Source organism: Ailuropoda melanoleuca, chromosome 4 (genome assembly GCF_002007445.2).
Source record: "Ailuropoda melanoleuca isolate Jingjing chromosome 4, ASM200744v2, whole genome shotgun sequence".
Classification (NCBI taxonomy): Eukaryota; Metazoa; Chordata; class Mammalia; order Carnivora; family Ursidae; genus Ailuropoda; species Ailuropoda melanoleuca.
The window spans coordinates 23716691-23733368 of record NC_048221.1 but is presented as its reverse complement, the minus strand read 5'-3'; the positions used below and the strand labels follow the sequence as shown (position 1 = coordinate 23733368).

At 36.1% G+C, this 16678-nt stretch overlaps 1 protein-coding gene across 1 annotated transcript in view; it reads left to right on the top strand.

Annotated features, from left to right (window-relative positions):
* ERC2 (ELKS/RAB6-interacting/CAST family member 2) overlaps positions 1-16678 on the top strand; it is a 919611-nt gene that overhangs the window by 293964 nt on the left and 608969 nt on the right. The window contains exons 5-6 of the mRNA XM_034658488.1: positions 2898-3053; positions 16448-16615. Coding sequence (XP_034514379.1) covers positions 2898-3053; positions 16448-16615 — 324 coding nt within the window. The remainder of the gene's footprint in view (positions 1-2897; positions 3054-16447; positions 16616-16678) is intronic.

Here is a 16678-nt window from a genome sequence, read left to right as displayed (position 1 = left end):
GGTGTAGGCCTTTCCTTTTACACTTAACTTACAGTTAAGCTCTTGAAAAGGTTGTGCTTAGATCTTTATAAATGCTGAAAGATTGTATCTCAAAAAGAGGAAATCTCTGTCATATTGATTAGAGTTTTAATTGATAAATATCTCTTTGTATGTTTTAAAGTAATAATATAATCTTAAGGCTTTCATGGGGATAAATAAAAGTGCTAATAGTGGGCATATCTGGGTGATGGGATTGTGTGCAGTCATAATTATCTACATAGCTTTTCAAGTTTCTATAGTATGTCCTTTTTTCTTTTCTTTTTTTAGATTTTATTTATTTGTTTGACAGAGAGAGAGAGCGAGCACACAAGCAGGGGGAGAGGCAGGCAGAGGGAGAGGGAGAAGCTGGCTCTCCCCCAGAGCAGGGAGCCCGATGTGGGGCTTGATCCCAGAGTCCTGAGCTCATGACCTGAGCCGAAGGCAGATGCTTAACCGACTGAGTCACCCCTATAGTGAGCATGTGTTAATTTTATAATCAGAAAAAAATGTTGATTTAAAATGACTGCCATTTATTTAAGAAGGCTCTTATGAATGTTTAGAAGTTCTTTTTCTGCATCCATTTTATTATTGCTGCTCTTTTTATCTACAGAGTTCTCATAGCTCAGAACGCAAAGGAGTCACTACAGATGCCTCCCTACATTCATCAGCTTGGGCTGCTATAACAAAATACCACTTCTGGGTGGCTTAAAAAACAAAAATGCGTTTTCTCACAGTTCTGGAGTCTGGAAGTCCCAGATCAGGGCGAGATCAGGGTTGGGTTCTGGTGAGAGCTCTTTTCCTGGCTCGCCGGTTGCCACCTTCTTGCTGTGTCCTCACATGGCATAGAGCAAGAGATAATAAAGAAGCTCTCTAGTGTCTCCTTATTAATGTCTCTTCTTCATCTTCATGACCCCATGTAACCCTGATCATCTCCTAAAGGCCTCATCTTCAAATACCATCACATCTCCATCAAATTAGAGGTTAGAGCTTCAACATAGGAATTTTGGAGGCATGCAGACATTTAGTCCGTGATACTCCGTTCACTCAAACTGGCAGTTTACAGGATTTCTAGAAATTGCATCTAGAATAGAAAAAGATGAGTAATGGTTATCTCTTGATGGTAGGATTAGAGGGGATTTTCTCAACTTTCTAGGAATTTAAGGTGCATTACTTTTATAACTGGAAAAAATAAAATAAATATTATTTTTAAAGGGAAATGAAATGCTAGAGCATATGACATTCCATAATAATGTTGTGGATTTCAAAATCTTTTTATTTCATCTTCTTGAGGTTTGTCAGAGAGTTAATAAAAATGTCTTCAGGGCTTGGATGTTCACATGTAGTGTCAGTCAGTAAGAAGTTGTTTCTCCTCATTTTCCTCCATTTAATGATGATGACAATGTTAAATGATAATTGTAATGATTATTATATTGCCCCATGAAACATGCCATCGACCACATAATATAGGAAATTAAAATGGAAAATAGCCACAAAAGCAGGACAGATGTATTTGTTGAAAAGTTTTTCCTATGAGTTAGTTATAAATAGAATAGGCCATTAATTGTCTTTACTTTTGGAACTCTTTAGTCTTCCAGATTTCTTTTTTTTTTTTTTTTTTTAAGTTTTTTTTTTTTTTTTTTTTTAAAATTTTTTTTTTTTTTTTTAATTTGACAGTGATAGAGACAGCCAGTGAGAGAGGGAACACAAGCAGGGGGAGTGGGAGAGGAAGAAGCAGGCTCATAGCAGAGGAGCCTGATGTGGGGCTCGATCCCATAACGCCGGGATCACGCCCTGAGCCGAAGGCAGGCGCTTAACCGCTGTGCCACCCAGGCGCCCCAGTCTTCCAGATTTCTGATAATGAGTTGGTAAAAAAAAATGAGTTAGTGGTTTGTTTTTCATTAACATTCAATTACAAATGTAATATCAGCTCTTTGGATCTATACAATAAATGGACAGGTACATGGTGTCAGGGAGAACACTTACAGTCAAACTTTCATTGTGTCTTATTCCAAAGACTGGTTGGAGTTTAACACATCCTTTGTTTCCCCTATAAAAGTCTCTCTATTCTCTTCTTTTTAATGCATCATTTCTTACTATGCTCTATCTTGTGTGTAGAGTCTGTCATTTCCTTAAAAAATTCTCTATTTTTTTCCCCTCAGTCCCACATTTGAGTGTAATATTTCTAGTTTTTTCAACTCTGAAAGTCAGTAGATTAGAAATGCTCTGCAAGGTAGAAATGTTTTTTGTCACACAGGGAGCTGCTTGCCAAATAAATCATGACATTGTGATATATTATTTCCAGTTGCTATAAATTTTCAATATTTAGTGTATCAGTCATACTAAGTCAAGATTCAGTTATTTAATTTCATTGATGTCTGTATTCTAGATAAGAATCCTTTTCCTCATTAGTAGATTTTAATTTCTTTGTCTCTCAGAGTCAAATTCCAAGCATGCCTTATAAAACCAGGCACAGAGTATACACATGAACAAACTATTTTTGTGTTTACAAGTAGACTGGAAATTGTACGCTGGTACACTATATCTGAAATTACAAATTTGTCCACTTAAATGGTGTTTTTTTTTTTTTAACACTTTAGATCACTTTTCTCACTGTTGCTTTGGTAATTTGATTCCCAGATATTAGCAAGCATATCTAGGCAACTCTCCATATTGTATGGTCACATGATCTTTATTGGGAGCTTAAAAAATAATCTCGCAAATGATCCTCATGAGTGAAAAACATAAATTGTTCTGAATTCAGGGTATGTCTATACCATAGTTAATGTATTACTACCCAAATTACTTTCTGGAATTCTGTTTTGATGATACTGAAAAAATAATTTTCTTTCTTTTTTTTTAACCATTTTTTTTAACAACAGGACACAAAAATTGCTTCATTGGAGCGAAACATAAGGGATCTAGAGGATGAGATCCAGATGTTAAAAGCCAATGGTGTGCTGAACACTGAGGACCGCGAGGAAGAGATCAAACAAATAGAGGTTTACAAAAGTCACTCCAAGTTCATGAAAACCAAGGTATGGTCCAAAGTTATGAACTTTTATACTCTTAATGTGACTGGAAAGTTATAGTTTACATATATACTTTCCCCAAATACCCACATAACCTGTTTTATGTGATATCATGAAATATATGGACAATAAAGAAGAACATAGAAGATTTTTCGTTCAGAAGCGTAGATTCCAAAAAAGAGATCAGGGAACATCTTTGGTCGAATTTCTACTTACTAAGGTGTTCAAGATTTTCTAATCAGTAAGTTTGGTGTCTTGGGAGTTGACATTTATTTTTAATAGTCTCCTCTCTTCCAAATTTCCTGAGTTTTCATAAGCTTGTTATTTTGTGAAGTTTTTATCTTTGCCAAATTTTGGCCCATCCGTAAGAAGATGACTGTCTCCAAAGGTGTTGATCTTGGGAGCCAATTTAACTGATTTCAATGGTATGAAGACATTTTGGTTTTAGCGTAGTGTTTAAGGTAGAACTGACTTTGCATTCCAATATTACTATTTGTTTAAATTATTCAGCTTCTTTAAGCCTCAGTTTTTTCATCCATGAAATAGGCATAGGAAAAAGGAAAGCACCTTCATCATTGGGTTGCTTTGACAATTCCAAGAGATTATGCATTTAAAACACTTAGCTCTTGACTGATCTCTAGGAAGCATTCAATAAATGTCAGGCATTGTTATTGATAGTGTTATTATTTTTATATTAGTATTATTTTAAAATACTTTGTTTATTTGAGAGAGAATAGAGAGAGCATGAATGTGGGGAGAATCAGAGGGAGAGGGAGAAGCAGACACCCTGCTGAGCAGGGAGCCCGACGAGGGGCTCGATCCTAGGACCCTGAGATCATGACCTGAGCCAAAGGCTTAATTGACTGAGCCACCCAGGTGCCCTGATAGTGTTATTATTATTATTGGTATCTGTTGCTATGGAATATTTATAAAATACAATTATATTAACCTTTTCCATTAATTTATGTTGGTATTGCCAGTTTTGAAGAATTTGGTTTATTACTTTTCAGAATTAAATTTTGGGCTACAAATGAACTGAATGTGTAAATATCTATTATTTTTACACATGCATAAATATTAAATTTATGAATAGCCCCAAGTAGGTCTTTTGAGACTTTGAGATGCTTTTATTTATTCCTGGATTTAAACTGTTTTGCTTATGAAATAATAACCACACCAATTAAAATTTTTTTTCTTTTTTCTACCATGTACTCTTAAACACCCCTGTTCTTGTTCTAAGTTTTACTTTTGTTTATTGCCTTATAAAATGCAGCAGAGTTAAGAGTAATGCAGACTTCTGTGAAGAACCAGTGGAAGTGGAGAGAAAAAAATTTTAATGATGGTATGATTTTTATCATTGTGAAATACATGCATACTCATTGCAGAGAATTTGCAAATTACAGAGAGGAAATAATATGTAGCATTTCATCATGTCTGCGTGTGCATGTAGGTGCATTTCTCTAGAGAAAAAACAAAAATTTTACTTACTTCTGCCAACTTTACATTTGTAAGTTGATGTTGAGATTATGACAAAAGTCTTGATGAAGGAGTGGAGGGAGATCTGAGGAGAATATCCAGTGGATTTAAATGTAACCCCTTTCTTTCGAGGAGTTTCACAAAATGCAGAATGGGCTCCCCTGTGCAGCCCTCTCTCCTAGTTTCTTTTTTTCAGTCCTTCCCTTTCAGAGAGTTGAGCTGGGGTATAGCAAGCCCAGTGGTAGGGTGGCCTGTTGACCAAAGAATGACCATTCACTCTGGGATTGAAGCTATGAAGATAAGTGTGAACTCATAACTTTTGGGCAAAATTATTTTTTTGGCTTAAACTTTTCCTTCCCATCCTGTCTTTCAACAGTAGGAGATAGTTCAAGCCACTTTTACAACTAAAAATGCCGTGAAATTTGTTTAGGTAAATAAAACATGTATGGTCTTCAGCAAGCAGGCATTTATTAGTCCACAGGTGTCTGAGAGACCATTGGTCCTTGAGCTGGTTTTAACTTTTAATGTCTGGTTACTTTTTAGGGTTCCCAAAGTGGTCAGGTCAGAAGGATGTTTGAGGAGAGAAATGGAGTAAGGTGGAAAGAGTGTAGGCTGACACATCAAGTGGACTCTGGCAGATCTCTAGCCTTCCTTTGCTAGTTGTGTGGTCTTAAGGAGTAACTTATGTCACTCAACCATTTTGCTCCTCTATAAAATGGGGCAACACCACAAACCTTAGAGGGAGAAGGCTTAAATGTAATTGAAATGTAATTAAAATGTAATTACATGTAATTAATGTAATTAAAATGCTTGGCTCAAAAAAGTAGCTAATAATTATCCCCATTATTATTGAAGAAGTATAACCTAATAATAATAATAATAATAATAAATGTCATATTTGACTTGACTAATGGGGAAAATGGATTTCTAAGAATACAAATAAATATAAGATTTTATAATGTCATGCAGAAATCCCTTATAGCTTGATAAAAGATAGCTAAAAATTATTAGTAAGAGTTAGTTTTTTATATTTTCTCCATTGAAAGAATGTTCTTATTGGATTAACTCTTAACATTTTTGTTTATACTTCATATCATTACTTCAATTGCTTATTTTTCTTATTTCTACTTTGAGAGGGGAGCATGGGTATGGTCGAGCAGGTCTCTTAAGACATAGCTATTGCTAAGCATTTAGTGCTGAGTGCTTGTGTTTTGTGCTTTGTGGAATGCTGGAGCCTGTGTGAACTGATTCCAGTAGGGTGAATCACTTGTCATGGAATTCATTAAATTTTAGAGGCATGGATTGATATCCTCTAAAATTGGATTATTAGCATAGTTCATGGTCTATTGTGGCCTATTTGGATAACTTTTTTTTTTAAGATTTTATTTATTTATTTGACAGAGAGAGAGAACAAGCACGGGGAGCTCCCTGGTGAGCAGGGAGCCTGATGTGGGGCTCCATCCCAGGACCCTGGGATCATGACCTGAGCCAAAGGCAGACACTTAACTGACTGAGCCACCCAGGCACGGCTGGGTAACTTTTCTACAAGATTTATATGAATATGTTGCTTGTCAGCATTATCACAGATACCTGAATGGTTGATTTTTGCACTAGTTGGTTAAACACATTGACAGAACAATTGTTCAGTGTCATCATTACAGTCTCTTGAACTCTTTCATTTACACAGAGTTGTATGGATAAAGCTTTCAGTGGTGGATTTTTGAGCTCTGTGGTTCCCAAAGACTTTCTAAACCTTGGTTTTAGCACATGACACGGAGCCTAGCTACTGAGGGGCTCTAAAAGTAGTGCATATTCAAAATGTTTTCTCACTTCAACGCCAATACTGACCACATAGTTGGGAAAGTAAGAAATGTCCTAGAAAAACTACCCTGAAGATTTGATGAGAGGAGAGTTCACTTCTGGCTGGAGTAACACAAGTGGTTTATGTTTAGTTAGTGTTCTTTGTCTAAATAACCAGATTGGCAAAATAGCAATGACAAGTCTGGTGAAGAATGCAAACTCAAATCAGTGACTGAGCAAACCTAGAAGGATATAAGTAAAAATACCATCCCACCCCAACTCCACACAGAGGAGGAAGTGGGAAGAACCCAGTCTATGTGAAATGGCAGGTTTTCCAAAAAAGGAAAGAAATGTTACATTTAAATTGCGAACACCTAGAGGCTCTGAAGCTTACCTGGGTGAAATGGACATGTAATTGTGAAACTAAGAGGTTTAGTGAGGCAGTGATAGAAATGGAAATCAGAAAGTGACTTTGGATCCCAACTAGCAAAAAATGCAGGCATAGTTGACTTTAGAAACTGTTGTCTTAACAGTTTATAGACTCAGCGTCCTGGTAGAACATTTCAGAAATTCTTCTGAGATGCTCCGTAAGGAGGGGAGTGGAATTCTGGGAACCAAATCTCAATGAAATTAAACCTAAATGTTGTTACTACTTCTTGCTGTTTGTAATGAATATGTAGAAAGCTTTTAAAAGTGGCCAGAGAACTTTTTTTTTTAACCTGGTGTTTTAGAGAAGCACCTTTAGAATAATAATTGTTTGCAAAGGCAGCAGCCTTGGAGGTGCTCTTTGATCTGATTATTTCTTAATAAGATCTAAAATGAGTTCTATCATGATTCTTTGGAATTTTACTACTTTTAAATAAAAAAATAAGATAAAAAAATTCAACTTCATCATGAAAAAAAAGCTCCTAAAATTGGATAAACACATATTTACATTCTCATTTGACTTTTTTGGGGGAAATTTTAGTTGAAAATTGTTTTTATAACCCATTGTTGATAAAATCGACTCAGCATTTGATTGCTGTTCATTAACAGGGCATGACCTCAAATCAATCTCAATCTCAATATATAGTTATTGCTCCAAGTAGGTAATAAAGGCAGGGGCACCTGGGTAGCGCAGTTGTTAAGTGTCTGCCTTCAGCTCAGGGCGTGATCCCGGCGTTCTGGGGTCGAGCCCCACATCAGGCTCCTCTGCTGGGAGCCTGCTTCTTCCTCTCCCATTCCCCCTGCTTGTGTTCCCTCTCTCGCTGGCTGTCTCTCTGTCAAATAAATAAATAAAATCTTTAAGGAAAAAAAAGTAGGTAATAAAGGTAGCTAATAATAATTCTTGTATACAAACTCATTTTTAGATACAGAAGTATGTTGAAATAGGTAATTTTAAATGTTTCAATGAAAATTTGACATAGAAACAATGTTGTGGAATGTAAAGGGAGTGCTGCTTGCATTAACTACTAAAATGAGGAAAGCATGTAAGTTGGAGGAAAAGGAAGTATTTTAAATAGCCATGTGAAATGGCATGCACTTCCATTTTGATGCTGAGCAGATGACTACGACTGGTAGAGCCTCTTGAAAGCTTTGTGATTAAATTAAATAGAAGTGAAGAAAGACCCAAATTGCTTTTATAAATATGATGTCGTAGAAAAACCATGACATAACATGTTTGCAGAGGTGGGAAGTAAATTGCAAAAATGTGAAAGTACAGTTTAGAGTCTCAACTTGTGTGAAGGCACAGATAGCAGACACAGTTGGCCAGGATGGAAATCCCTGCATCTTGAAGCCCTTTGGCACATGCACATTTTCCCTGAGAACTGAGACTCAGCCCTGAAAACTTAGAGGACTCAGACTGTGTGGACAGAATCTACGAGGCTAAGAGTTACCTTCAGGAGCACTGTTAAGCCTTTAAGAATGGATTGTACCATGTAAATAATTGTTTTTCTCTAGGGAAAGAATGATGGCATCCCCTGTTCTATATGAGGCTTTGTTCCTAGTGTAACACATTTTTCATCTATTGATCTCAGTACTTCTGTATTAGTCACTCCCTCTGTTTTAGGAGTTTGCCAAAGACACCACTCTGCTGTCTTAGATCTCCTCTTTTATTCTGAATTTGTAACACATTTTCTTATTAACCTCTGAAGGATTACAAACCTCATAACCCAAACTGCATGATAATAAGCATATCACTTTCTAGACATGAGGGCCATATCTGCAGTGAAAAAGAAGCTGTTTTCCTTGGCAAGGGAGTGTTTTCAGGGTGTTGGTTGTGTCACAGACGTAAGTGGTGGAAGAACTTTCAGACGAGATGAAGTGTTCCTGATGTCCACATGGACTTTATATAAAGCGTGTGATGTAATTCCGATTGGCTTTTCTTCTTGCCATCACCGAGACAGACCTTCTCCAGCCTCAGTTCTCATGTATGTTCGATTGCATCACTTTCCATTTTTATTGAGTTTATGGCTATAAAAGAAGCAAAAGGCATATTTTTATGGAAGAATATGATTTTCTACCCTGTAACTATATTCCCCTTAGAAAAGCCCTTTTCTGTTATTGTCTGCATAAAATATTTATTTAAAATTTACCTCATGGTAATTAATGATAGTCTGAAAGCTATTTAAAGCAACTGTCTATTTAATATTTATAGACTGAAATAGTTTTATCATTATCAATCTATTTTTATTGAATAAAGTAGGTGTATGTAGAACTTGTCATGTTCTTTCTTCCTATTAAATACCATTCTGTTGATCAAGTTAATTTCATTCAAATTCCTCTCTCAATACCCCATTCCCACACTAGATTTCTAATCTGATACTTGTAGAAGTTAGCTCAAATCATTTTTTTTTATACTGTAAACATCATCTTTGCTTAGGCATGTAAAGTTCAAAGTTTTTTTTAGCTTTATTTTAAGATGAATCAGTTTCATATGTGGAATCAATGCTATTCTGTGCTGGCAGCTACAACTGCCTGTGATTTAGATCCATACATACCCCATGTGAAGAATGCTGATCTTGCTGATCACAACAGATTTTGTTTATTTTATAATTTTAGTCAATCCTAATCCAGATTTTCCCTCTTTTTATTTATACTCTGTTCTTGTTGTATGAGAGAGAGAACTTTTATTATAGGTAAAAATGATCATAGATTCATGATTCATTAAATCACAAAGAAGAAATGTGTTTCATGGATTTCATATACCTGATCATTGCCACCATCTGTTCACACTTACCCATAGCGTATTGATAATCCATCACAACTCTTTTTCAGTGCATCTTTAAGCATACTCAGAATCCTTCTCAAGGCTGCCAGTCACTACCAAATCTTTAAATATGGCAAGCAAGGTGAAACCTATTTCTCCCCTGCTCTAGTCTGACTTCATCCTGCAAATGGGATTCCACCTCAGTCTTTCTAGTGCATTGCACAACACGAACAGTTCTGAAAAAGGGGGTCCTGTTTCTTTGTAAGCATCCAACTCTGTTCATTCCCAGCAGCTATTGTCAGTAGCTTGGTTCTTGTTTAAGCCGGATTTAGTTGTTGAAAAGAACAAAAAATCCTGGATAAAATTTATTTTCAAAACATATATTTTGGGGCTCCTGGGTGGCTCAGTCATTAAGCGTCTGCCTTCGGCTCAGGGCCTGATCCCAGGGTCCTGGGATCAAGCCCCGCATCTGGCTCCCTGCTCTGTTGGGAGCCTGTTTCTTCCTCTCCCACTCTCCCTGCTTGTGTTCCCTCTCTCGCTGGCTCTCTCTCTCTGTCAAATAAATAAATAAAATCTTAAAAAAAAACCCATATATTTTCAAATGTACTTATGAACTGTCAAGTTAGAAAAAATCTCAAGGGCCAAAACTAAGCCAAAGCAAGGGGCTGGAGTGCTAATAGAGCACTGCTTCTATGTTCCTGTTGGCATTTTCTAGGCAGGTGAACTTGGGCATTAATTTCTACAGTCATGGGGACATTGAGGGAAAGAGATGGAAGCCTGAGGCTGTTCAAGATGGAGAGTCAAGTAGGAATTCCACTACCACTACCACAATTAAGCTGGGATCCCAGAGAGCCACACTCTTAGTACAAGGGTAAACTAAATACCTCCCCATTGTACTTTCCTCCCACCTAGATAGGGGAATCCAGGGAAAACTATCTATTTTAAAACTTTGAGCCAAGTGAAAGGTAAAAAGAACCTAGCTTTGAGAATCCATAACTGTAGTTGGCTTTTGCACAGATGTGCAGTGTAAGGCGATCCAAAAACTTCACGTAAAGAATGGAAGTTAAAGGGGTTCTTGGTTGATAATGCCCCAGGTATTGGTAGAGACAAATGCTCCAAAGGGCCACATGTTCAACTTAAACCTCAAAGTTTTTCTCCAAAGTTCCAAAAAACATGAGTGCACAGAAATTTTTTTTTAAATCCAAAACGTGAAAGAAATCAAGCTACCATAATTGATAACTGGTAGAAAGAACAAACAGCAGAAGTGGAAGGCAAGGACTTCAGAAGTGGGAATTTCAAGACAAACAATTTGAAATAAGTATGTTTATTTTAATATGTTTAAATAAATAAAACGGGATTGAAAATATGAATAAAGGTCAAGAAACTATAAAAATGCTAAGCATATTTAAAGAGAACCAAAAAAGTGTCTAGAAATGGGAAAATATAAAAATGGAAATTTAAGTTTAGTAAATAGGTTTAACTCCAGGGTGATCATAGCAGAAAAAACATGTAATGAACTAGAAAACAGAGTAGAATAAAGTAAATAAAAGATTAAAAAGATGAAATGCACGAAAGATAAATTAAGATACATAGAAGACAGAACAAGAAGATCTGGCATAGGTCTAATCAGAGTTCCGGAGGGAAGGAGAGATGGGGAGTGGGGACAGAGTCCCTTCACTGAAGCCATATTTGAAGAGCAGGAAGCTGAGAATTTTCCAAAACTGCTGGAGGTACCAGTCCATAAACTCAGGAAGCTCAGAGTACCCCAAAGAGGATAAATAAAAAGAAATTTGTCTGTTTACATGGGAATAAAGCCATCAAATCTCAGAGGCAAAGAAAAAGTTTTAAAAAGTAGAATATCTGTCTGAAGAAGATGTAGGAATGGCTAATGAGTATATGGAAAGATGCTTAATATCATTAAGAGAAATCAAAACTACAATGAGATATTACTTCACACCCACTGGAACGGCCTAATTAAAAAGACATAGTAACAGGGGCATCTGGGTGGCTCAGTCGTTAAACGTCTGCCTTCTGCTCAGGTCATGATCCCAGGACCCTGGGATTGAGCTCCATGTCCCACGTCAGGCTCCCTGCTCAGCGGGAAACCTGCTTCTCCCTCTCACACTCTCCCTGCTTGTGTTCCCTCTCTCGCTGTCTCTCTCTGTGTCAGATAAATAAAATCTTAAAAAAAAAAAAAGACATACTAACAAGTGTTGCTGAGAGTATGAAGAAATTAGAACCCTCATATATTGTTAGTGGGAATGTAAAATGGTACAGTCATTTTGGAAAACATATCATATGGCCTAGCAATTCCACACCTATATATATATCCAAGAGAAAAAAAAACGTTATATCCACAGAGACTTGCATAGCAGTGTTCTTAGGAGCATTATTCATAATAGCCAGAAGGTGGAAATGACCTGAGTGTCCCTTAGCTGGTGAATGGATAGACAAAATGTAGCATATTCATTCAGTGTAGTATTACTCAACAATAAAAAGGAATGCAGTACTGGCACGTATTACAGCATGGATGAACCTTGAAACATTGTGCTATGTGAGAGAAGCCAGTCACAAAGTATGCATATTTTAAGATTCCATTTATATAAAATTCCCAGAATAGACAGAAAGTAGATTATTAATTGCCTATGGTTGGGGGTAGAGGATGGGGAATATGGAGAATGACTTCTAATTGTTACAATGTTTCATTTTGAGATGATGAAAATGCTCTAAAGTTTGATTATGATGATGGTTGCACAATTCTGTGAATATACTAAAAACCATCAACTGTATTCTTTAAGCAGCTGAATTGTATGGCATATAAATTATATTTCAATAAAGCTATTTAAAAAGGCAGCTAATGGAAAAAAGTCCCATTAGCTATGAAGGAATGAATTTGGAGTGATAGCTTGACTTCTTAATAGCTTCTGTTAGCCAGAAGATGGCTGAGAAAAATATCTTTTATCCCAGAAAATTACTTTTAATACTGAACAACAATATTTTAAAAAATGAAGTTGAGATATTTTTAGACAAAAATTGAGTTTGCCACCAACAAAATCCTACTAAAAGAAATTTAAATGATGCATTTTAGGCAAAAGGAGATTTCTGACAATGTCTGAGATGCAGGATAGAATAGCAAACAAAGCTAGTGACAGATGAGGGGGTAAATCTAAAACATGGACTGTAAAAAAGTAATGATGAGTTAAAAACAAAACAGGGAAGAACTGAAATAAATGACAATAATGTGTCTGTCAAGGGGATGGTGGCTGAACTTAAAGTGTCTCAAGATCCTTCTGTTATTCAGAAAGAATGTAAACATAGATTGACTTTAGACTTAGGTAAATTAAACATGTAAGCTTGCTATACTTTCTAGGATAGTAACCTAAAGATTAGAAATAAGTGAAATAAACATAAATATAAATAAAAGTATAACTTTTAAATGAGTAGAGACAAAAAATAGGATAGGAAAAAAGTCATTCAAAAGGTAAGGAGGAAAAGAGAATAAATGGAAAGGGCAGTATATTTAGAAAGCACAAGGTAAGATGGTTGAAATAGAATCACATATATCTGTAATGATAATAAATGCTCCATGTAATTTTATCAGACGGGGTGGAAGAATCTGGGTATATGCTATTTACAAGAGACATCTACAACATAAATGATACACTGAAAGTGAAAAAAGACACACCAGCCAAATATTAACTGTGAGAAAGCTGTTGTAGACTTTATGGCAAGGAAACCATTTTCAAGCCAATAAATATAGACTGTTACACTCAATAATTTTTGGATACATATTCTTTTCTAGCACAGAGTATACAAAGTACATTTATGGTAACTGATCACATACTCTGTCATAAAGCAAGACACACCAATTTCAAATGATTAGTATCAAACAGATCTTATTCTCTATTCACAAAGCAAACAAGCAAGACGAAACACGAAGATAACTAGGAAACACCCATGTATTTGTATAATAAGAAGCATACTTCTAAATTATTTGTGAGTTGAAGAATAAATAATAATGGAAATCAGAAAATATTTACGACTGAACAATAATGTCAGTACTACATATCAAACTAGTGGCATCAAGTTAAGATGATATTGACAGGGACATTTATAGTCTTAAGACATATATGGAAAGAAAAAAGGGTGAAAATTAGTGAGATAAGTATCCAACTTACAAAGTTAGGAAAAGAAAATAGAATAAAACCAAAGAAAGTAGTAGGAAGGAAATAATTTAAAAAATAAGAGCACAAATTAATGAAACAGAAAACAAGAATGTTAGATGATCAACACAGCCATAAATTGGCTCTTTGAAGAGATTATTTAACATGACATGCCTCTGCTGAGCCTCATCAAGGAAAAGAGAATAAAATTAAACAATATTAGGAATGAAATAGAAGACAGTCATAGATGCCATAGGTATCGAAAGGTAAATGGGTTTTATGAAAATTTCCTGCTAAGTAAAGTTGAATATTTAGATAAAATGAAAAATTCTTAGGAGAAAAAAACTTAGCAAAATTGACTCAAATAATTAGAAACATGAATATTCCTATAACCATTAGATAGATGAAGTAAGTAACAGTCTTTGGAGAAGGAAAATGCCAGCTTTAGATGGTTTTACTGGGGATTTCTAATGAATGTTAATGGGAAAAAATTTCAGTTTTACGCAAACCATTTCGAAACACATTAAAAGAATGAGCACTCCATTTAGAAGGCAAACTTGGTACTAAAAACCTGACAAGGACAGCACAAAATGGGAAAATTACAAACCAGTCTTATCCATAAACATAGATGAAAGATCCTGACAAAATATTAGTAAGCTGAATCCAGTAACATATAAAAAACATAATACATCATGACTAAGTGGGGTTTTTCATAGTGGTGCAAGGAGAATTGAGTATTTTAAAAATCCATTAATGTAATTCATTACAATAACATATTAAAGGTGAAAAGTGTGATAAATCATGAGAAGCAGAAAAAATGTTTATTAATATTAAACATTCCTTAATGATTAAAAAAAAACAACTCTTGGCAAAGTTGTAATAAAAGGGAACTTTCTGAAACTTAAGAGTGCCTATAAAAAGCTAAAGCAAACATCAAACTTATGATGAAACATTGAAATTCTTCCCTTTAAGACCAGGAACAAGATGAAGGAGCCACAGTTTCTTCTAGGCCTCTCTGTCTTTCTGCATGGCCTGTCCATGTGGCTGCTATCGGCTTCTTCCCCGCATGATGGTCAGAGGGCGGTTGGGCTTCCAGCTGGAGGAGGCTAAATGTGTCCCTACAGGCAAGGGCCAGAACTGACACTTTAGCTGCATTTACTGGTTAAAGCAAGTCGTAGTTTAGCCCAGGTTGAAGAGGATGGTAAACAGACTCCACCTCTACAGCATGTGCGTACAAGCAGAAAAAACTTGGTGGCAGTCATATTTGGAGATCATCTACCACAACCATCAGGCTGGTAGAAATGTAAAAGTCTGGTGACATAATGTATTAGCACAGATATGGAGTGATTGGCACACTTACACACTGCTTATGACCCTGAAAATAAGTATAAGAGCATTGGTAAACATTTTGGAGTTACCTAGTAGAGTTAAAGATATGCATACTATGTAGTCCAGCATTTTTTTTTTAGGATTTTATTTATTTATTTGACAGAGATAGAGACAGCCAGCGAGAGAGGGAACACAAGCAGGGGGAGTGGGAGAGGAAGAAGCAGGCTCATAGCAGAGGAGCCTGATGTGGGGCTCGATCCCACAACGCCGGGATCACGCCCTGAGCTGAAGGCAGACCTTAACTGCTGTGCCACCCAGGCGCCCCTATGTAGTCCAGCATTTAACTCCTAGATCATTTTTGCTATGAGTACCAGGTGCTATATATAAAAATGTTCAGAATAACACTTTTTGTTCTAGCAAAAAAACCTGGAAACAAACCAAAATGTCTATTAACAGCAGAATGGGCAAATAAATTGTGGTGGAATCTTACAATGGAATTCTGTACTTCAGTGAAAATGAACAAATTATATGTACAATAACACGATTTAATCTTCAGGACATAAGACTGAGTAGAAAGAAGCAAAGTACTAAAAAATTCTCAGAAAAAATAAAGTTGAAATGCAAAAAATACATGTAGAAACAAGCAAGGAAATGGCAAACATGCAATTTAGGGTGGTAATTATTTCTAAAGGAGGAGAGAAGGAGATAGAAATGGTTGGGACATAGATAATTCTAATGATCTTTTTTGGTGAATTGAATGATGAATGTTTCTTATGTTATTTTTCCTTATACTTAACATAATTTTATGTTCTTTTGTGTCTTCTCAGTATTTAATATAAACAAAAAACCTCTAATGCTTACTTTATTTTGGGGGGGTGAGGATTCTTTTTTCATCAAATGATTGCCTTGAATGATCATTTCCACTGTGGAGTAGCAGAGAAGGACCAGGGTACGTCTTGGGTTAATGACCTTTATTAGCAATGTGTTGACCCTCCTGGGGATGATGGTGAATAGTCTATATTGTTTCATGATGAGGAGTAGGTCTGTGAACCTTGGTTCTCGGTGGAGTGGAAGGTGGAAGGCAGCCTGCTGACCTTACCTTTCTGTTTTCTATACTCTTAGCCACCTTTACAGAGCCTCCCCAGACCCAAAAGAACTTCCAAGGCCATCTTTTTTTTTTAATGATTTTTTTTTATTATATTATGTTAGTCACCATACAGTACATCCCCGGATTCCGATGTAAAGTTCGATGCTTCATTAGTTGCGTATAACACCCAGTGCATCATGCAATACGTGCCAAGGCCATCTTTTAAACAAACTTATGGCTTGCCTTGTTGGATTAATGATTATTGACTCTTGAAAATTAAGAGAAATCAGCAGTTCTCAAATGTAAAGAGTAGGAACTCTGGCTCCTAATATCTTGCAATGTTGTTGTTTCACAGATTGATCAGCTGAAGCAGGAGCTTTCAAAGAAGGAGTCAGAACTTCTTGCCTTACAAACAAAGCTTGAAACCCTTAGCAATCAAAATTCAGATTGCAAGCAACACATTGAAGTGCTTAAAGAGTCACTTACTGCCAAAGAACAGAGGGCTGCCATCCTTCAGACTGAGGTAAGGCACTGTTTCACGATTCCAGGCAGCAGACGTTGAGTTGATAGAAAATACCCCTACCTG